At 45.2% G+C, this 22,329-nt stretch overlaps 1 protein-coding gene and 1 long non-coding RNA gene across 2 annotated transcripts in view; one reads left to right on the top strand and one right to left on the bottom strand.

Annotated features, from left to right (window-relative positions):
- The first annotated feature begins 2,843 nt into the window (after positions 1-2,843).
- The window catches only part of SLC25A10 (solute carrier family 25 member 10), a 29,664-nt gene continuing 10,178 nt past the window's right edge, over positions 2,844-22,329 (top strand). Inside the window, exons 1-5 of the mRNA XM_040436397.1 lie at positions 2,844-2,983; positions 11,117-11,236; positions 12,701-12,815; positions 20,866-20,914; positions 22,232-22,273. Coding sequence (XP_040292331.1) covers positions 2,894-2,983; positions 11,117-11,236; positions 12,701-12,815; positions 20,866-20,914; positions 22,232-22,273 — 416 coding nt within the window. The 5' untranslated portion in view covers positions 2,844-2,893. The remainder of the gene's footprint in view (positions 2,984-11,116; positions 11,237-12,700; positions 12,816-20,865; positions 20,915-22,231; positions 22,274-22,329) is intronic.
- On the bottom strand, positions 20,853-22,223 carry LOC121004235. The gene is made up of 2 exons (XR_005779678.1): positions 22,049-22,223; positions 20,853-22,008 (listed from the first exon to the last, which is right to left on the bottom strand). It is a non-coding gene; the product is annotated as an uncharacterized LOC121004235 (long non-coding RNA).

Genomic DNA, 22,329 nt, shown 5'->3' with positions numbered 1-22,329 from the left:
ACCATCACCACCTCCTCAGGCAGAGAGTTCCATAGTCTCACTGCTCTTACCGTAAAGAATCCTTTTCTATGTTTGTGTACAAACCTTCTTTCCTCCAGACGCAGAGGATGTCCCCTCGTCACAGTCACAGTCCTGGGGATAAATAGATGATGGGAGAGATCTCTGTACTGACCCCTGATATATTTATACATAGTAATTAGATCTCCCCTCAGTCGTCTTTTTTCTAACGTGAATAACCCTAATGTTGATAATCTTTCAGGGTACTGTAGTTGCCCCATTCCAGTTATTACTATAGTTGCCCTCCTCTGGACCCTCTCCAGCTCTGCTATGTCTGCCTTGTTTACAGGAGCCCAGAACTGTACACAGTACTCCATGTGTGGTCTGACTAGTGATTTGTAAAGTGTTAGGACTATGTTCTTATCACGGGCATCTATGCCCCTTCTGATGCAACCCATTATCTTATTGGCCTTGGCAGCAGCTGCCTGACTCTGGTTTTCTGTTTATTAATATTCCTAGATCCTTTTCCACGTCAGTGTTACCGAGTGTTTTACCATTTAGTATGTACGGGTGACTTGCATTATTCCTTCCCATGTGCATAACCTTACATTTGTCAGTGTTAAACCTCATCTGCCACTTATCTGCCCAAGCCTGCAGTCTATCCAGATCCCTCTGTAGTAGTATACTGTCCTCTTCAGTGTAAATTACTTTACACAGTTTAGTATCATCTGCGAAAATTGATACTTTACTATGCAAGCCTTCTACAAGATCATTAATAAATATATTGAAGAGAATAGGGCCCAATACTGACCCCTGAGGTACCCCACTAGTGACAGTGACCCATTCTGAGTGTGTACCGTTAATAACCACCCTCTGTTTTCTATCCCTCAGCCAGTTACTTACCCACATACAGATGTTTTCTCCCAGTCCGAGCATTCTCATTTTATATACTAACCTTTTATGTGGTACAGTGTCAAATGCTTTGGAGAAGTCCAGATATACGACATCCATTGATTCGCCGCTGTCAAGTCTAGAACTTACCTCCTCATAGAAACTGATTAAATTAGTTTGGCATGACCGATCCCTCACGAAGCCATGCTGATTTGGCGTTATTTGCTTATTTCCATTGAGATGCTCTAAGATAGCATCTCTCAGAAAACCTTCATACAGTTTACCCACAACAGATGTTAAACTTACCGGCCTATAGTTTCCAGGCTCTGTTTTTGGATCCTTTTTGAATATTGGCCCCACATTTGCCATGCGCCAATCCTGTGGGACATTCCCTGTCAGTATAGAGTCCGCAAATATCAGAAATAAGGGTCTGGCTATGACATTACTTAATTCCCTTAGGATTCAATTGTGTCATTCCCCTTCTCATATCATAGAAACCAATGATAATCCCACTTAATCTCAATTTTAAATAATCCCACTGAATTTGAAGAGTAAATAAGCCTGCTACAGATTTATTTGATATGTTGAATGGTTCAGGCACCGTCACGTTTTACTTCCCATTATAGTCTATAGGCATTACATAGAAAACTGTTATAATCCAAGGTAATTTTCATTTTACAATGTGCTAATCTACCCAGGGAACACTTGCGGTAAAGGTTAATGTCCTATATAACACAGATTTACCTGCAAATGAGCTCATAGTTTACTTCCCATTATAGTCTATGGGCATTCCTTTGTGTCATTCTGCAGAAAACAGTGATAATTCCACTTAATCTGAACATTAAATAATCCCACTGAACTTGGAGAGTAAACCTGCTAGATAATTATTAGATCTGTCAAATGGTTTTGTCTCTAATTGAAATATTACATTTCCATTATTCTCTATGGGCATTCCTTTTAGTAGGTCCTCTAAACCTGCCACATGTGAACATGCCTTATTGCACTCTTGCAGTGTATGAGGCCTGCAATGTTTGCTCACAGGATAACCCGTGTTTTTCCAGCTGCAGAAACTACTACCCCTGCACAGGAATGCTGGGAGTTGTAGATTCACATAGGGCACCCTGCAGACATTACACATGGACGAAAGCAAAATGAAAAGTCAGTCCTGTGTCCCAACACCGACAAATTACTTGCGCTGCTGCTGGTCCCGGAGTAGTGTGGTAGGTCATACACACTGGTGAATACAATATGAAGGGTTTTGGAACCGCGCTGCTCTGGACCAAGTCTCCCGATAAACGTGGATGGCAGAGGATGAGCCCCTTTCTCCCAACACCCAAAGGATCCAATCTTCAAAAGATCTCCTCCTCTAAGGGTTTAAATGGGATAGGCAGAATAGTGAAGCACCCTTTGCAATTTTTTCTTAAAAGGTTTTATTATACTCACAAGAGTTGGTAGACAAAAAGCATATAATACAAGGGCAGGAACCTGACGTTCTGATATCTTGTATTATATGCTTTTTGTCTACCAACTCTTGTGAGTATAATAAAACCTTTTAAGAAAAAATTGCAAAGGGTGCTTCACTATTCTGCCTATCCCATTTAAACCCTTAGAGGAGGAGATCTTTTGAAGATTGGATCCTTTGGGTGTTGGGAGAAAGGGGCTCATCCTCTGCCATCCACGTTTATCGGGAGACTTGGTCCAGAGCAGCGCGGTTCCAAAACCCTTCATATTACACATGGACGGCGCGCACCTCCCGCAGAAGCAGATGCCCCCGCACCAGGTGACCTTTCCCGACTTCAACCCCAGAGCCCCGCACACACCACGTGCTCTCCCCGGTGGGCCCCACCTCCAGGCAGCGCCGATTTAACAAGTCTCGTGGTTTGGAAGCAATGGGGCGGGGCGCCGCACTCCTCTCTATCCGATTGGCTCCGGCGCGGCAGGGCAGGCCCCGCCCCTGGCCCTTGGACTCTCCGGCGCGGCCGGATCTGGGGGAGAAGGCTGAGGGATGGCGGAGCGCAGGGTGTCCCGTTGGTATTTCGGGGGCCTGGCCTCCTGCGGGGCGGCGTGCTGCACCCACCCGCTGGACCTGCTGAAGGTGAGCGCTGTGCATGGGCCTGGCAGATGGCTTCTCATACATGTGTGACAGACAGTGCTGGTAATACATGGACACTGCGGACATATACATACTACATGTATGACAGACAGTGCTGGTAATACATGGACACTGCGGACATATACATACTACATGTATGACAGACAGTGCTGGTAATAGATGGACACAGCGGACATATACATACTACATGTATGACAGACAGTGCTGGTAATACATGGACACAGCAGACATATACATACTACATGTATGACAGCTGCATATCTGTGACTGCTATTAATACATGGACACTGTGGACATATACATACTACATGTATGACAGTGCTATTAATACATGGACACAGCGGACATATACATACTACATGTATGACAGACAGTGCTATTAATACATGGACATATACATACTACATGTATGACAGACAGTGCTGGTAATACATGGACATATACATACTACATGTATGACAGACAGTGCTATTAATACATGGACACAGCGGACATATACATACTACATGTATGACAGACAGTGCTATTAATACATGGACACAGCGGACATATACATACTACATGTATGACAGACAGTGCTATTAATACATGGACATATACATACTACATGTATGACAGACAGTGCTGGTAATACATGGACATATACATACTACATGTATGACAGACAGTGCTATTTATACATGGACATATACATACTACATGTATGACAGACAGTGCTATTAATACATGGACATATACATACTACATGTATGACACAGTGCTGGTAATACATGGACACAGCGGACATATACATACTACATGTATGACAGACAGTGCTGGTAATACATGGACATATACATACTACATGTATGACAGACAGTGCTGGTAATACATGGACATATACATACTACATGTATGACAGACAGTGCTGGTAATACATGGACATATACATACTACATGTATGACAGACAGTGCTGGTAATACATGGGCATATACATACTACATGTATGACAGACAGTGCTGGTAATACATGGGCATATACATACTACATGTATGACAGACAGTGCTATTAATACATGGACATATACATTCTACATGTATGACAGACAGTGCTGGTAATACATGGACATATACATACTACATGTATGACAGACAGTGCTGGTAATACATGGACATATACATACTACATGTATGACAGACAGTGCTATTAATACATGGACATATACATACTACATGTATGACAGACAGTGCTATTAATACATGGACATATACATACTACATGTATGACAGACAGTGCTATTAATACATGGACATATACATTCTACATGTATGACAGACAGTGCTGGTAATACATGGACATATACATACTATATGTATGACAGACAGTGCTGGTAATACATGGACATATACATACTACATGTATGACAGACAGTGCTATTAATACATGGACATATACATACTACATGTATGACAGACAGTGCTATTAATACATGGACATATACATACTACATGTATGACAGACAGTGCTGGTAATACATGGACATATACATACTACATGTATGACAGACAGTGCTGGTAATACATGGACATATACATACTACATGTATGACAGACAGTGCTATTAATACATGGACATATACATACTACATGTATGACAGACAGTGCTATTAATACATGGACATATACATACTACATGTATGACAGACAGTGCTGGTAATACATGGACATATACATACTACATGTATGACAGACAGTGCTGGTAATACATGGACATATACATACTACATGTATGACAGTGCTATTAATACATGGACACAGCGGACATATACATACTACATGTATGACAGACAGTGCTATTAATACATGGACATATACATACTACATGTATGACAGACAGTGCTGGTAATACATGGACATATACATACTACATGTATGACAGACAGTGCTATTTATACATGGACATATACATACTACATGTATGACAGACAGTGCTATTAATACATGGACATATACATACTACATGTATGACACAGTGCTGGTAATACATGGACACAGCGGACATATACATACTACATGTATGACAGACAGTGCTGGTAATACATGGACATATACATACTACATGTATGACAGACAGTGCTGGTAATACATGGACATATACATACTACATGTATGACAGACAGTGCTGGTAATACATGGACATATACATACTACATGTATGACAGACAGTGCTGGTAATACATGGGCATATACATACTACATGTATGACAGACAGTGCTGGTAATACATGGGCATATACATACTACATGTATGACAGACAGTGCTATTAATACATGGACATATACATTCTACATGTATGACAGACAGTGCTGGTAATACATGGACATATACATACTACATGTATGACAGACAGTGCTGGTAATACATGGACATATACATACTACATGTATGACAGACAGTGCTGGTAATACATGGACATATACATACTATATGTATGACAGACAGTGCTGGTAATACATGGACATATACATACTATATGTATGACAGACAGTGCTGGTAATACATGGACATATACATACTACATGTATGACAGACAGTGCTATTAATACATGGACATATACATACTACATGTATGACAGACAGTGCTGGTAATACATGGACATATACATACTACATGTATGACAGACAGTGCTGGTAATACATGGACATATACATACTATATGTATGACAGACAGTGCTGGTAATACATGGACATATACATACTATATGTATGACAGACAGTGCTGGTAATACATGGACATATACATACTACATGTATGACAGACAGTGCTGGTAATACATGGACATATACATACTACATGTATGACAGACAGTGCTATTAATACATGGACATATACATACTACATGTATGACAGACAGTGCTGGTAATACATGGACACAGCGGACATATACATACTACATGTATGACGCTGCTTTGCATATATATATTACAGTTTTATGAATGCATGTCTATTACCTAGATATTATGACATACTACACATATGACACCTGTTTTCCATATACATGACTGACCTACTACATGTATACATGTATTACACGGCTCTACATATATATTACGGCAGATGAGGCTAGGGGTCATGCACACAAAGTATTTTCTTCCCGTGTCCGTTCTGTTATTTTTTTTGCGGACTGTATGCGGAACCATTCATGTCAATGTGTCCGTAAAATTAAAAAACCTGAAGTTACTCCGTGTGCATTCCGTTTCCGTATGTCCGTTCCATGTGCATTCCGTTTCCGTATGTCCGTTCCGCAAAAAAACAGAACATGTCCTATTGTCTGCATTACGGACAAGGATTGGACTGTTCTATTAGGCTCCATTCACACGTCCGTAATAATGAGTCCACATCCGTTCCGCAAATTGCGGATCGGGTGCGGACCTTTTCATTCTCTTTTAGGCAGAAATGGATGCGGACAGCACACTGTGCTGTCCGCATCCGCATTTCCGGAGCGCGCTGCCGATCTTCCGGTCCATGGCTCCGGAAAAAAATAGAACATGTCCTATTCTTGTCCGCATTTGGCACTAGGCAGTTCTATGGCGGTGCCGGCCGGGTGTATTGCGGATCCGCAATACACCACGGACGTGTGAATGGACCCTTAGGGGTCAGCTGTTCCGTTCCACAAAATACGGAATGCACACGGATGTCAGCCGCATACCGCAAAATACATACTGTTGTGTGCATGAGGCCTTATACATATGTCTGGCTGCTGCCTGCGTGTCGGTGTACACTACATGTATGACCCTGCATGTGTCTCCCTTGTAGTATGTGGATGGTCACGCCTGCCGTCTGGTAGTGGTGTGCAGGTCACACTATAGTCATTAGTACACGTCACGTGATCGGATGCTTATTAAGCCGTGTCATTATGTATTTGTACAGGCAGGATATAACCTCCGTGAGATCTGTGCCGCTCAGCGAGTTACTGGTGTACACAGCAGCTATGTATGCGTGTGTGTGCGCACCTGTCTGTAATGATTATTTGTATATGCATTGCATCTATTCAGGGTCAAAGTGTTCCTGGGAGCAGGGTTGTGTGATCTGTGCAGATGTAGCAGAGCTGAGTGCAGCATACAGTGTTATCTGTGGTTTTATAAGACTTTAGGTAAAACTGTTATCTTTACTTTTGTAACACATTCAGCTCTGCTACATCTCTACATGGAGAGGCACGATGGACATGACGTACCGGGGCTGATGTCATGTACTGTAGTATGTGTCTGGACCAGTCATTTGTGTGTGTATATGGGTAGCAGAAATGTGTATGCAGTATACATATGCAGAGCTGTGTGTGTATACAGGTAGTAGAGGTGTGTATGCAGTATACAGAGGCAGTGCTATGTGTGTATATGGGTAGTAGAGATGTGTATTCAGTATACAGATGCAGAGCTGTGTATGTATACGGGTAGTAGGGATGTGTATGCAGTATACAGAGGCAGAGCTATGTGTGTATACGGGTAGTAGAGGTGTGTATGCAGTATACAGATGCAGAGCTGTATTCGGGTAGCAGGGATGTGTGTCTATACGAGTAGTAGAGATGTGTATGCAGTATAGAGATGCAGTGCTATGTGTGTATACGGGTAGTAGAGGTGTGTGTATGCAGTATACAGATGTGTATGCAGTATAGAGATGCAGTGCTATGTGTGTGTATACGGGTAGTAGAGGTGTGTGTATGCAGTATAGAGATGCAGTGCTATGTGTGTATATGAGTAGTAGAGATGTGTATGCAGTATACAGATGTGTATGCAGTATAGAGATGCAGTGCTATGTGTGTATACGAGTAGTAGAGATGTGTATGCAGTATACAGATGTGTATGCAGTATAGAGATGCAGTGCTGTGTGTGTATACGAGTAGTAGAGATGTGTATGCAGTATACAGATGTGTATGCAGTATAGAGATGCAGTGCTATGTGTGTATACGAGTAGTAGAGATGTGTATGCAGTATACAGATGTGTATGCAGTATAGAGATGCAGTGCTGTGTGTGTATACGAGTAGTAGAGATGTGTATGCAGTATACAGATGTGTATGCAGTATAGAGATGCAGTGCTGTGTGTGTATGCAGTATAGAGATGCAGTGCTATGTGTGTATACGAGTAGTAGAGGTGTGTATGCAGTATACAGATGTGTATGCAGTATAGAGATGCAGTGCTATGTGTGTGTATACGAGTAGTAGAGATGTGTATGCAGTATACAGATGTGTATGCAGTATAGAGATGCAGTGCTGTGTGTGTATACGAGTAGTAGAGATGTGTATGCAGTATACAGATGTGTATGCAGTATAGAGATGCAGTGCTATGTGTGTATACGGGTAGTAGAGGTGTGTGTATGCAGTATACAGATGTGTATGCAGTATAGAGATGCAGTGCTATGTGTGTATATGAGTAGTAGAGATGTGTATGCAGTATACAGATGTGTATGCAGTATAGAGATGCAGTGCTATGTGTGTGTATACGGGTAGTAGAGGTGTGTGTATGCAGTATAGAGATGCAGTGCTATGTGTGTATATGAGTAGTAGAGATGTGTATGCAGTATACAGATGTGTATGCAGTATAGAGATGCAGTGCTGTGTGTGTATACGAGTAGTAGAGATGTGTATGCAGTATACAGATGTGTATGCAGTGCTGTGTGTGTATACGAGTAGTAGAGATGTGTATGCAGTATACAGATGTGTATGCAGTATAGAGATGCAGTGCTATGTGTGTATACGAGTAGTAAAGATGTGTATGCAGTATACAGATGTGTATGCAGTATAGAGATGCAGTGCTGTGTGTGTATACGAGTAGTAGAGATGTGTATGCAGTATACAGATGTGTATGCAGTATAGAGATGCAGTGCTGTGTGTGTATACGAGTAGTAGAGATGTGTATGCAGTATACAGATGTGTATGCAGTATAGAGATGCAGTGCTATGTGTGTATGCAGTATAGAGATGCAGTGCTATGTGTGTATACGAGTAGTAGAGGTGTGTATGCAGTATACAGATGTGTATGCAGTATAGAGATGCAGTGCTGTGTGTGTATACGAGTAGTAGAGATGTGTATGCAGTATACAGATGTGTATGCAGTATAGAGATGCAGTGCTATGTGTGTATACGGGTAGTAGAGGTGTGTGTATGCAGTATAGAGATGTGTATGCAGTATAGAGATGCAGTGCTATGTGTGTATACGAGTAGTAGAGGTGTGTATGCAGTATACAGAGGCAGAGCTGTGTGTGTATACGAGTAGTAGAGATGTGTATGCAGTATACAGATGTGTATGCAGTATAGAGATGCAGTGCTATGTGTGTATATGAGTAGTAGAGGTGTGTATGCAGTATAGAGATGCAGTGCTGTGTGTGTATATGAGTAGTAGAGGTGTGTGTATGCAGTATAGAGATGCAGTGCTGTGTGTGTATACAGGTAGCAGAGGTGTGTATACGGTGTGACACAATGAGAGGTTTGGTCTGGGAAAACAGGTATTTTCCTCCCACATGTGCTGCTGGGCTGATTTACAGCCAGGTGAGGTCAAATGCCGGTCCGGATTTTGGCAGCACATGGCTGTCCTTGGGGTACTTTCACACTAGCGTTATTCTTTTCCGGCGCTGAGTTCCGTCCTAGGGGCTCTATACTGGAAAAGAACTGATCAGTTTTATCCCCATGCATTCTGGATGGAGAGCAATCCGTCCAGGACGCATCAGGATGTCTTCAGTTCAGTCATTGCCTTTTCAGGACGGTGATAATACCGCAGCATGCTACAGTTTTATCTCCGTCCAAAACTCCGGAACACTTTTTCCCATTGAAATGCATTAATGCCGGATCCGGCCCTGAGTGTTCTGGCAAAACGGATCCGGCATTGCGGTCTGCGCATGCTCAGACTGGAAAAAAATGTGAAAATAAATAAATGCCGGATCTGTTTTTCCAGATGACACCGGAGAGACGGATCCGGCATTTCAATGCATTTGTCATACGGATCAGGATCCTGATCCCTCTGACAAATGCCATCAGTTGGCATACGTTGTGACGGATCCGGCAGGCAGTTCTGGCGACAGAACTGCCTGCCGGAATCCTCTGCCGCAAGTGTGAAAGTACCCTTTAATAGGCAGCTGGGCTCAGAAGCCGGGTCTCTGTGTTGGGATCTGGGAGCCTGGTGTCTGGAGGAAGGCTTGCTGCCTGTTCGGCGTGAAAACGGGTTGGTGCTGCTGTCAGCACGGACTCTGAGGCAGAATTGCCGCATGGTGTGAATTACCACCAACACCGCAAGGTGACTTTTTGTTTATCACTGCTTGTTTGGTCACTTGCCTAAAGTGTGAATAAAACACGGAACTGTTTGACCCAAAGAACTTGTTGTTGCCTCTATACTGCGTCCGCTAATCCTGTCTGCCAGAGCGAGTCCCCACAACGAGTAGCAGAGGTGTGTATGCAGTACAGTATAGAGATGCAGAGCTGTGCGTAGCTTACATCCTGCATGTACGTGTCAGCGTCGCGCCCTGAGGTGATAGGACTGGTATGGCAGGTTCGTGCCAATCAGAGAAGATGCCGCGCTGCAGTGACTTTTGAGTTGTTTTCTAAGGCTTCTTTCACACTCGCGTTTGGTGCGGATCCGTCATGGCTCTGCACAGACGGATCCGTTCAGATAATACAACCGTCTGCATCCGTTCAGAACGGATCCGTTTGTATTATCTTTAACATAGCCAAGACGCATCCGGCATGAACTCCGTTGAAAGTCAATGGAGGACGGATCCGTTTTCTATTGTGCCAGATTGTGTCATAGAAAACGGATCCGTCCCCATTGACTTACATTGTGTGCGAGGACGGATCCGTTTGGCTCCATTTCGTCAGACGGACAAGCAGTGTTTTGGTGTCCGCCTCCGAAGCAGAACGGAGACAGTACAGAGGCAAACTGATGCATTCTGATCGGATCCTTTTCCATTCAGAATCCATTAGGGCAAAAACGGATCCGTTTTGGACCGCTGGTGACAGCCCTGAACGGACCTCACAAATGGAAAGCCTAAATGCCAGTGTGAAAGTAGCGTTAGCCGTAAGGAGGTAGTCGCCGGTTGTGTTTTTTTTTGCACCTGTCATGTGACTGCCGCCATTGTCTTGGTATCTAGGTCCATCTGCAGACTCAGCAGGAGGTGAAGATGAGGATGACGGGCATGGCCATCACTGTCATCAAGAACGATGGCTTCTTCGCCCTGTACAACGGCCTGAGCGCGTCGCTGTTCAGACAGGTGAGCAGCTCCCACCAGGGTGGGGGGGAGGGGAGGGTTCTACTGATCACATGACACACTTCAGGCAGTTGTCAGAGACCACCCGTTTGTAAAATGTGGTCCCCCCGAGTAATAAACTGATCGCTCCAGGCCCCGAACCCTAGTGAACAAGTCTCCTTTAGTACTAGTTACCGTTATCCAGATCTCTGCTTGCTATCAGTAAATGGAATCCTTCATGGCTAAATTGATGTACACATGTGGGACCCTCCTGATAATTAAGATTAAGGAGTGTGATGCCTTTAGATCCTGACCAGATGCTGCGCAGGCCCTCTTGCGTGGCGCCGCGCTGTAGTTCTCTGCACCGTGGTCTGATCACCACTTATCATCAAGTCATGGCATATCCCGTTCATGCAGGAAAGCTCACTGACGTGTATCGGAGCTCTCTGGACCCAGACACTATCAGGACATGTTTTCAACCTGTGGGTGTGAACCAGAATTTTTGCATTCATTGACAGCAAGCATCTTTAAAGAGGACCTGTCGCCTCTGCTGACTTCTTTGTTTCAGTAACTGCTTGCACTCCCCATGTAGTAACAATTCTGCAGCATCTTTTTATATAGCCATGTTGTGTCATTCCTAGAAGTTCATGAATGAATAGCCAGCAGTATTTAGTGTCATTCCTCTATTACTCCTACTAGAAGTTTATGAATGAGTTACCAGCAGTAGGCACTAAAGGTCCATCTCTACCAGTTTACCTCACAACACAATCTACCACTGTCCATTTAGTTCTGCCTGTGCCAGATTGTGTAGGGAGAACACCCAGTTGGATTTTTATTGCAGACGGCTGGCACGTCATACATAAACTTCTAGTAGGAGTAAAAGAGGAATGGTACAGCATACAGTTTCGTGAACAGATGCCTCAGAATTATTGTATGGAGAGGTCAAATAGCTACTAAAACAGACATGTCAGGTGGTGGAACTATTATCCCGTCGTGTGCGTCTATGCCCGCTTTGATGTATCCCATGATCCTATTTGCCTTGGCAGCTGCTGCCTGACGCTGGTTACCACAGTTCAGTTACTGTTGATTAATAAACCCGATGATTGCCCATTTACTATGTAATAGTTATCCACAGCACTAGGTGATCACTGGGTGTCTGACCACTGAACCCCCAGATCCTGAGAATGGGGGGCCCGTTCCGCCATCCTGATGGAGCGGCAGGTCGTGCACTGCTGCTCCATTCATTCTCTATGGGAGCGCCGCTATCTCAGAGAATGAATGGAGCAGGAGTCCGCATGTGCGACCTGCCGTTCTGTCAGGATGGGGGAGCGGGACTCCCGTTCTCGGGATCGGTGGGGGTCTTGCCGGTCAGACCCCCAGCGATCACCTAGCTGCGGATAGAGGATAACTTCTAAACTTGGCACAACGCCTTTAATGCTCCAGCTGCTGGTGCATGCGAATGATCACCGCTTGTCTCTACCCCTACAGATCACTTACTCCCTCACCCGTTTTGCCATCTATGAGACTGTGAGAGACCGCCTGGCGCAGGATAACAAGGGCCCCCTCCCGTTCTACCAGAAGGTGATGCTGGGGGCGTTCGGGGGTAAGTCCATGCAGATACGTGCCAGGTCACCGGCATCTGCTGTAACGGTCTACCGTTGCTAGTTGTATGTAATAATCCTGTACCACCTAGGTTTGTCACGATGCCCAAATTTTTTTAAAATTTTGATACCATAAATAAGTATTGCGATGCTTGATACTATTCGATACCACGCAAAAATAAAAAGCCAAAAAAGCTGCGTGCATTCCGCATTTTATGGAACGTCCGGCCCATAATCAAACAGTCCAATTCTATTTTTTGGGGGGACAAGGTGACAAAAAAAATGGCGAATCGCACAGTTTTTTTTATGTATTTTATGTACTCCGCATAGGAGTTTTTTAAATATTTTAATAGTTTGGACTTTTCGGACGTGTGCACCCCGCATCACGGATGTGGACTTATTCACTTGAATGGGTCCGCAATTCCAGAGTTGTGGAACAGAGTCACGGAACAGAACACTGGAAGCACTACGGTGCTTCCGTGGTGTTTCTTTCCATTGTTCCGCACCGCAAATAAATGACATTTATTTGTGGTGCGGCCCACTGCACGGATGTTGCCCGTGCATTGCGGTCCCCAATGCACGGAACGGCAGCACAAGGGCCGTGTTCATGCTGCCTAAATCTGTGTTAGTGGGCACTTCTCCTTTGCTGAGATAATTCATCCCACCTCACAGGTGTGGCATATCAAGGTGCTGATTAGACAGCATGAATATTGCACAGGTGTGCCTTAGACTGCCCACAATAAAAGGCCACTCTGAAATGTGCACAGAAAACCAGTCAGTATCTGGTGCGGCCACCATTTGCCTCACTCAGTGCAACATATCTCCGTCGCATAGAGTTGATCAGGTTGTTGATTGCGGCCTGTGGGATGTTGGTCCACTCCTGTTTAATAGCTGTGCAGAATATTGGCAGGAACTGGAACACACTGTCGTATACACCGATCCAGAGCGTCCCAAACATGCTCAATGGGTGACATGTCCGGTGAGTGTGCTTGCCATGCAAGAACTGGGATGTTTTCAGCTTCCAGGAATTGTGTACTGATCCTTGCAATATGGGGCCGTGCATGATCATGCTGCAACATGAGGTGATGGTTGTGGATGAATGGCACAACAATGGGCCTCAGGATCACATCACGCTATCTCTGTGCATTCAAAATGCCATCAATAAAATGCACCTGTGTTTGTTGTCCATAACATACGCCAGCATATACCATAACCCCACCGCCACCATGGGCCACTCGATCCTCAACGTTGACGTCAGCAAACCGCTCACCCACACAATGCCACACACGCTGCCTGCCATCTGCCCTGAACACCGGGACCCATCCGTGAACAGAACGCCTCTCCAACGTGTCAGCCGCCATCGAATGTGAGCACTTGACCACTCAAGTCGGTTACGACGACGAACTGCAGTCAGGTCCAGACCCCGATGAGGATGACGAGCATGCAGATGAGCTTCCCTGAGACGGTTTCTGACAGTTAGTGCAGAAATTTTTGGGTTATGCAAACCAATTGTTGCTGCAGCTGTCTGGGTGGCCGGTCTCAGACGATCATGGAGGTGAACGTGCTGGATGTGGAGGTCCTGGACTGGTGTGGTTACACGTGGACTGCGGTTGTGAGGCCGGTTGGATGTACTGCCAAATTCTCTGAAACGCCTTTGGAGATGGCTTATGGTAGAGAAATGAACATTCATTGCACGGGCAACAGCTCTGGTAGACATTCCTGCAGTCAGCATGACAATTGCACGCTCCCTCAAACGTTGTGACATCTGTGGCATTGTGCTGTGTGATCAAACTGCACATTTCAGAGTGGACTTTTATTGTGGAAAGTCTAAGGCACACCTGTGCAATATTCATGCTGTCTAATCAGCACCATGATATGCCACACCTGTGAGGTGGGATGGATTATGTGCTCACTAACACAGATTTAGACAGATTTGTGAACAATATTTGAGAGTAATGGGTCTTTTGTGTATCTAGAAAATTCTAAGCTCATGCAAAATGGGAGAAAAAACAAAAGTGTTGCATTTATTTTTTTGTTCAGTGTATTCCCCCCCCCCCCTTAGGGCTTAGAACCTGGGATCTTTTAATCCCTTGTCCAATTCACCCTGATAGAGCTCTATTAGGTTGAATAGGACCTCACACTGTCACTGCTGCCCTGGGCTTCAGTAGCGTCCTGTCTGCCATGGTAACCAATCGGAGCCCCGCTATTTCACTGCTGGGGCTCCAATCACAACTGCCACTGCACCACCAATGGTGAGGAGGGGAGGGGACCCTGTGGCCACTGTCACCAATGATTATAATTAGGGATGAGCAAATCTATTTGCATAAAACTTTGTTCCAATACTGTATGGAGCAGGAGCTCCGTACAGTATTAGAATGTATTGCCTCCGATGAGCCAAAGTTTAATTTGTACTGTAAAAATACATTTCCCAAACTCTGGTTGGGTTCCAAGTGGTACCTTGGAACCGAACCAGAATTCGGGAAATGTCTCTCGCAAGACTTTGCGAAGCAATAACTTCGGCTCATCGGAGCCAATACATTTTAACACTGTATGGAGCTCCAGCTCCGTACATTATTGGAATAAATTCTAATGCAAATCGACTTCGGACGTTTCTTCCAAAGTCGATTCCCTCATCCCTAATTATAATACTGGGGGGGAAGGGGGGGGGGGGGGGGAGGCGCACTGCACAACCAATGACTTTAAGGTCCCTTTCACACGAGCGAGTTTTCCGCGCGGGTGCAATGCGTGACGTGAACGCATAGCACCCGCACTGAATCCTGACCCATTCATTTCAATGGGTCTGTGTACATGAGCGTTGTTTTTCACGCATCAGTTCTGCGTTGCGTTAAAATCGCAGCATGTTCTATATTCTGCGTTTTTCACGCAACGCTGGCCCCATAGAAGTGAATGGGGCTGCGTGAAAAACGCATTGCATCCGCAAGCAAGTGCGGGTGCAATGCGTTTTTCACTGATGGTTGCTAAGAGATGTTGTTTGTAAACCTTCTTCAGTTTTTTATCACGCGCGTGAAAAACGCATCAAAACGCATTGCACCCGCGCGGAAAAAACTGAACAACTAAACGCAATCGCAGACAAAACTGACTGAACTTGTTTGCAAAATAGTGCGTGTTTCACTGAACGCACCCTGAACGCATCCTGAGCCAATCCGTCACGCCCGTGTGAAAAGGGCCTAATACTGGGAGGGGGGGTGCACTGCGCAACCAATAAAGATAATTAACGTTTAATACAGTAGGTGGGTGCGGCACCTGAGGGGTTAACTGCCACTGATCGCAGCTCCCGGTCATAGAGGTTGGGTGCCAGCTATGTGATTCTGCCACCGGCACCCGCCTCCTGTGTCTGTATTAAACGTTAATTATCTTCATTGGTGGCGCACTGGCAGCGGCACGGGGGGGGGGGGGGGGGGGGGGAGACTGCTTCTTTTTCCCCTGTGCTGCTGAGGGAACATGGCTCGCTGAGAGCAGCGCGCTCATGTTCTGTGATACTAGGATGTGCAGTAGAGCAGCCTAGTATCGGTAAAAGGCAAATCCTAGTATCGAATCGATACTGGTACAAAAGTATTGATTGGGTATGATTAATTCGATACCCGGTGCAACCCTGGTACCATCTACTATTTTACTATGGAGGGGAGGTGGGTGGTCACGGTGATCTGTGAACACCGCCCAAGCAGGAAAAAGTAGCGACTACAGATGCGCTTTTTCCATGGACATCTATTAACCTCTGTTGGTTTTCTGTGTGTTAACAGCATTTATAATCAGTCTGGAGATTGACTTGTTTTGGGGGAGTTTTGTGGGCATGCTCTGTGACCTGTGCAGAGGTCATTGTGCGGGGAGGAGGCGTAGATAAGCAGTAACCATCAGCTATTGTGAATGGTGAGTCCTGCTTTAAGCGTTATTCACACATCAGTGTTTTGGTCAGTGATTTCCATTAGCGATGGTGAGCCAAAAGCAGGATTGGAGCCTCCACGGACATAAGGTATAAGGGAAAGGTCTGCAACCTGTTCTGTGTTTAGAGCCGCAGCTAGTTTTGGCTCAATTACTGATAGAAATCACTAACATGTGAATGAGGCATAACCTGTATATAGGTGATATCTGATATTGTTATCCTGCCTGTGATTATAATAAGATGACTACTAAGAAGAACAGGTAATCAGAAAATATTTTTTTTTTTTTTGCTGATGGCACCTTCCCTTTAACAGACAGCAAATTGACAATAATGATACCTTTTGAATGAACAAAAAGTGAGGCGTGAACCCCTTTAAGGTGACGGTGGATCAGAGGTTCCTGTTTGTAAAGGGAATTGCAAGCGCTGACTTGCAGGAATAGCATTTCCCTGCAGGAGCCCTGTGGGCGTACGGCAGATTATCACATGGGTGTGTGCGATGTTCTCCGCGTTATCCTTCAATCTTCTGTGTCGGGGTCAGTGACGCACAATACTGAGGATTAGCTTTGTTACACTGATTTCCTGATGGACTGAGGTGTTCTCCTCAGTCTGTCCATGGAGAAGATCTTGGCTTCCTCCATAAGCTGGTGGGTTTGTCATATTTGTAGAACCTATCCCTCAGCTCTACCTCCCCATCTACATGACGGAGGCCATGACTGAACCCAACAAACCCCATTATCAGCCTTTGGATTCTGTCGGGCCTTGTTGGTGTCCATCGTATGACAGATCCATCACAGCGGCTTGGGTTGTAAATATAGCCTTAGCGGGAAAGGTGGAAGCTGTCCCATCATTATTCTGTTAAGATACCACTGTCGTATCTCATCTACAGAGTACTGATATCTGTAGAGTAATTCTTTCAAAAATGTAACTCAAAATGCTTATTGGAACCGGCTGATCTGCTTCACATGATGTGGCACTGGCAGAGATCAGACGAGTATTGGGTGTGTATATTAGAGATTATACAGCAAGTACTTTCCATAATAGTAGATAGAGACCCCAAAATATGTGTATTGGGTTATGTCTCGAAGGTAGGGACGGACGAGGCTATAAAGGTCGCGTTGGGAACTGATAGCCTTACACTGGATACAGGCGAGTCCTCCGACACTTGAGGAATTCCTCTTAAAAGTTAATAACATGCTAGTGTATGAAAAAGCTATATTCCTAAAAAGAGCTTTTTTTTTTCAATGGAAAAAAATATTCTTTTTAATTGTATTTTTTTTTTTTTTATTGAAAACTTTTTTTTATTTTTTTTTTACTATTTACTAGTCCCACAAAGGGAATTTAACAGGTGATCTTTGCAGTACAATGTATTATACTGTCAGTGCTATACTGATAGGCCACGCCAGAGAGGCGCAGGCTGCTAGGCATACACTGCAAGCAGGCCTGAGACCCAATCTCATTCACGGGGTGCCAGTGGGAGACAGACTACTTAAATGCTGTGGTTGCTATTGATCTAGGGGGTTAAATGGCTCTGAACAGTGCTTCTGCTGCTCCAGGCCGTTGGTGCAGGAGCCCGACTCTCATGTGAGATCCAAGCCCCTGCTCTCCGCTGCAGAGGAGACCCATGCAGCTATTTGCCTAGGCTGGCATAGAAAGGAGACGGTCTAGCCTACGGCCCCTTTGTGACCACCCATACACCTTTTTACGGCAGTCACTAAGAGGTTATAGAATTTTTGTTGATGTTAATTTCAATATCCGCCATCACTGTCTGTATTTAAAAAAAAAAAAAATCCGAAAATACTGCAATTTTTACTCTGGCCACTAAGCCTCATAACAGGCTGACGCTTTCTGTTCAGATAATTTCTCTCATCTCATTATCATCACAGGCACGATTACTATGAAAGGCAACCTATATTAGGATAACACAGGATCCACCGTTCACAATAGATGATGTCACAGTTCATGTCCTTCCCCTCCCGACACAGTGACCACTGCACAGGTCACAGAGCATGCCCACAACACTGCCATAAAAGGCAATGAATATCTTAGTAAAAAATATAAATAAATTGTTTGTACGGGGTCAGGAGCGTCTCTGAGACCTAGAAATATCCTGCACAGATTCCGACCGTATTAGATAATGAATGCCCTAGGAATCGACCGATATTGATTTTTTAGGGCCGATACCGATAATTTGTGAACTTTCAGGCCGATAGCCGATAATTTATACCGATTATTCTGTGAAATTTCATTAAAAAAGAAAAAAATAATAAATCCTACACAAATCTGCTGAAAATTTATATTTTTTATTGTTAATGTGTATTTTTTTTTTTTGTAAATCTTTCTTTTTTATTTATACTTAAAGGGACACTGACAGGCCGTTAGAGCATATAAAGTGACATATATTCTTCTATTGGTCTTAATATGATAAATTAAACTATACCATTATCACCCCTCACTGCCTTTCCGTTACTTATAAAAAGTGTTTTTATCAAAATGCAAATTACCTTACTTTGCGCCCAAGGGGCTGTCCCTCATTCAGTGCTGTGCCCAGCCGTGCCTTAACTGCCGTCTCCTAGTGCCGCCCAGCTCATTAGTATTCACTGCACTGGGCGGCTTTATTTTCTCCCGACGCGGCGAAATCCCGCGCATGCCCAGTACTATCTTCCTGGCATCAGCCTCATCTTGTTGCTCCGTGCCTGCGCCAGATAAGGTCCCCGGCACCCTCTAGCTCCAGTAGAAGATAGTACTGGGCATGCGCAGGATTTCGCTGCGTCGGGAGAAAAAAAAGCCGCCCAGTGCAGTGAATACTAATGAGCTGGGCGGCACTAGGAGACGGCAGTTGGGGCACGGCTGGGCACAGCACTGAATGAGGGACAGCCCCTTGGGCGCAAAGTAAGGTAATTTGCATTTTGATAAAAACACTTTTTATAAGTAACGGAAAGGCAGTGAGGGGTGATAATGGTATAGTTTAATTTATCATATTAAGACCAATAGAAGAATATATGTCACTTTATATGCTCTAACGGCCTGTCAGTGTCCCTTTAATATTTTGGTGGTGTTTTTTTTTTTTTTACTAACTTTTAGCCCCCTTAGGGACTAGAACCCTTGTCCTATTCACCCTGATAGATCTCTATCAGGGTGAATAGGATCTCACACTGTCCCTGCTGCTCTGTGCTTTGTGCACACAGCAGCATGGAGCTTACCATGGCAGCCAGGGCTTCAATAGCGTCCTGGCTGCCATGATAACTGATCGGAGCCCCAGGCTTACACTGCTGGGGCTCCGATCGGAGGAGGAGGGGAGAGGGGACCCTGTGGCCACTGCCACCAATGATTAAAACGGGGGGGGGCTTGGGCGGGGGCGGCGCACTGCGCCACCAATGTTTTTAATACTGGGGTGGGGGGCGCACTGCGCCACCAATAATTAATACTGGGGGGCTTGGGGGGGCGCACTGCGCCACCAATGAACAAAAATCTCTCATTTATTCATATACAGGAGGTGGGAGCTGGCTGCAGAATCACATAGCCGGCTCCCGACCTCTGACAAGTAGCTGCGATCTGCGGCACCTGAGGGGGTTAACTACCGCAGATCGCAGCTATTGCTCATAGAGGCCGGGAGCCGGCTATGTGATTCTGCAGCCAGCTCCCACCTCCTGTATATGAATGAATGAGAGATTTATGTTCATTGGTGGCGCAGTGGCCAAAGCCCCTCCCCTCCTCTTGTCTTCTCTCCTCTCATTGGCGGCAGCGGCAGCAGCATCACAGGGGGAGGGAGACACTGCTTCCTTCTCCCCTGTGCTGCGGAGGGAACACGGAGAGCGCTGAGAGCAGCGCGATCTGTGTTCCCAATACGTTATCGGAATATCGGCAAAATAGATGCCGATAACGGTCAAAATCCTGAATATCGGTAAAACCGATAATCGGTCGATCCCTAGAATGCCCCCCTTCCCCCCATTAATATGGCCGAGATGCCTTCTGCTCCCAGGACCTTCCCATTAATTGTGATCTCGTTTTGTGCTTCCGGCCTATGGGACCCGTCTGCCTTCTGTATGTTCAGTGTCACCTTTAGCAGATGTCTTGTCTCGGGATCGCAGGAGGGAACGTGGTGTGTGGAACGTCGCTACTTTCTTATCACATTTTCTTATTTTGTGTTTTAGGTTTTACAGGAGGATTTGTGGGGACCCCAGCAGATATGGTTAATGTCAGGTTAGTGTCGCCCTCCTCCCCTTTAATTATCACAGAGGTGTCACGTGTATCTAGACAGTTGAATCACATTATTCTGACCAGCAGCTAATATCCAGAGTAACCGCCGTGTTCAGCCCGGACAGCAGCTAGACGGGCTGGGAGTGACTCTATAAGGTCCTGGTAGGTTGTCACGGGTGTCTGGAGCCATGATGACTGCAGTGCGTCCCACAGCTGCTGGAGGAGGATCCATACACTAAACACGACCATCGAGGTGGTTCCACAGATGTTCAGTTGGGTTCAAATCTGGGGAATTAGGGGGTCAGGGTAGTACATGGAAGTCTTGGTCATGCTCCTCCAATCCAATGTCGGACATCTCTAACCATGTGACAATTGGAATTGTCTTGCTGGAAAATCCCATCCGCCACAGATAAGACAATCAGCATGTATGGGTGTACATGATCTGCAAGCATGGATTCATACCCAAATCGGTGGAGAGTGCCTTCCACTGGGATGAGCAGGTCGAGAGAATGCCACGAAAACCTTCCCCACACCATGACGCTGCCCCCACCAGCTTGTATTCTTCCAGCAGTGGCTGCAGAGTTTTTGTTCTCCGATGTTTCTCACCTGACACGCCAACGTCCATCCGTTCCATGAAGCAGAAAATGTGACTCATCGGAGAAGGCAAACCTTTGCCGATCAGCAGAGGTCCAATCCAATACTGGTGCGAAAACAAGCCTTTTCTGCCTATGCATCTTCATTAGCAGAGGAGCAGTGTCCATCCGTCTTCTTTGGAGCCCCATACGTAGTAGAGTTCACTGAAGTGTTGTATTAGACCCACATCTGGTCGCCCATGGTTCATCTTGGATCTGAGCTTCTCCACTGTAGCGGGTCGGTCTGTCCTCGCGCTCCTTCGTAGCTGATGTTCACTTCTCACTGCAGGGTGTCGGACCCACCGATCGGATATTGATGGCCTATCTTGAGGCTAGGTCATCAGTTTAAAAGGGGTCGGACAACCTCTTTAAATATATTCAGTCGGATCTCTAGAGGAAAGGCTTCTTTACTGTAAGAGCAGTGAGACGATGGGACTGTCTGTCACATGATGTCCTAGTGGTTGACTTGTTAAGGGGTTTGCATGTCTTTCTGTAAAGAAAGAACACAAGTTATCTGCATTAGATTACTAATCCCAGGATTCGGGAAGGATTTCTCCCCTTACATGAGAGAAGTGGCCAGTACCTCACAGAGCTTTGTGTTTGCGTCTTCGGTAGAATATGTTGAAGTAAATTTCCTATATATTTTTATTTTATCCATTCATTTCCTTCTGTTTGTCTTCACCCTTAGGATGCAGAATGATATGAAGCTCCCGGCACATCTCAGACGCAAGTAAGATGCAGTTCCAGAAAGGTTGGGCAGCTGCAGACCGTGGCCACCTCGCTCGG

This window comes from Bufo bufo, chromosome 6 (genome assembly GCF_905171765.1).
Source record: "Bufo bufo chromosome 6, aBufBuf1.1, whole genome shotgun sequence".
Lineage (NCBI taxonomy): Eukaryota > Metazoa > Chordata > Amphibia > Anura > Bufonidae > Bufo > Bufo bufo.
This window is presented reverse-complemented; position numbering and strand designations above follow the sequence as displayed.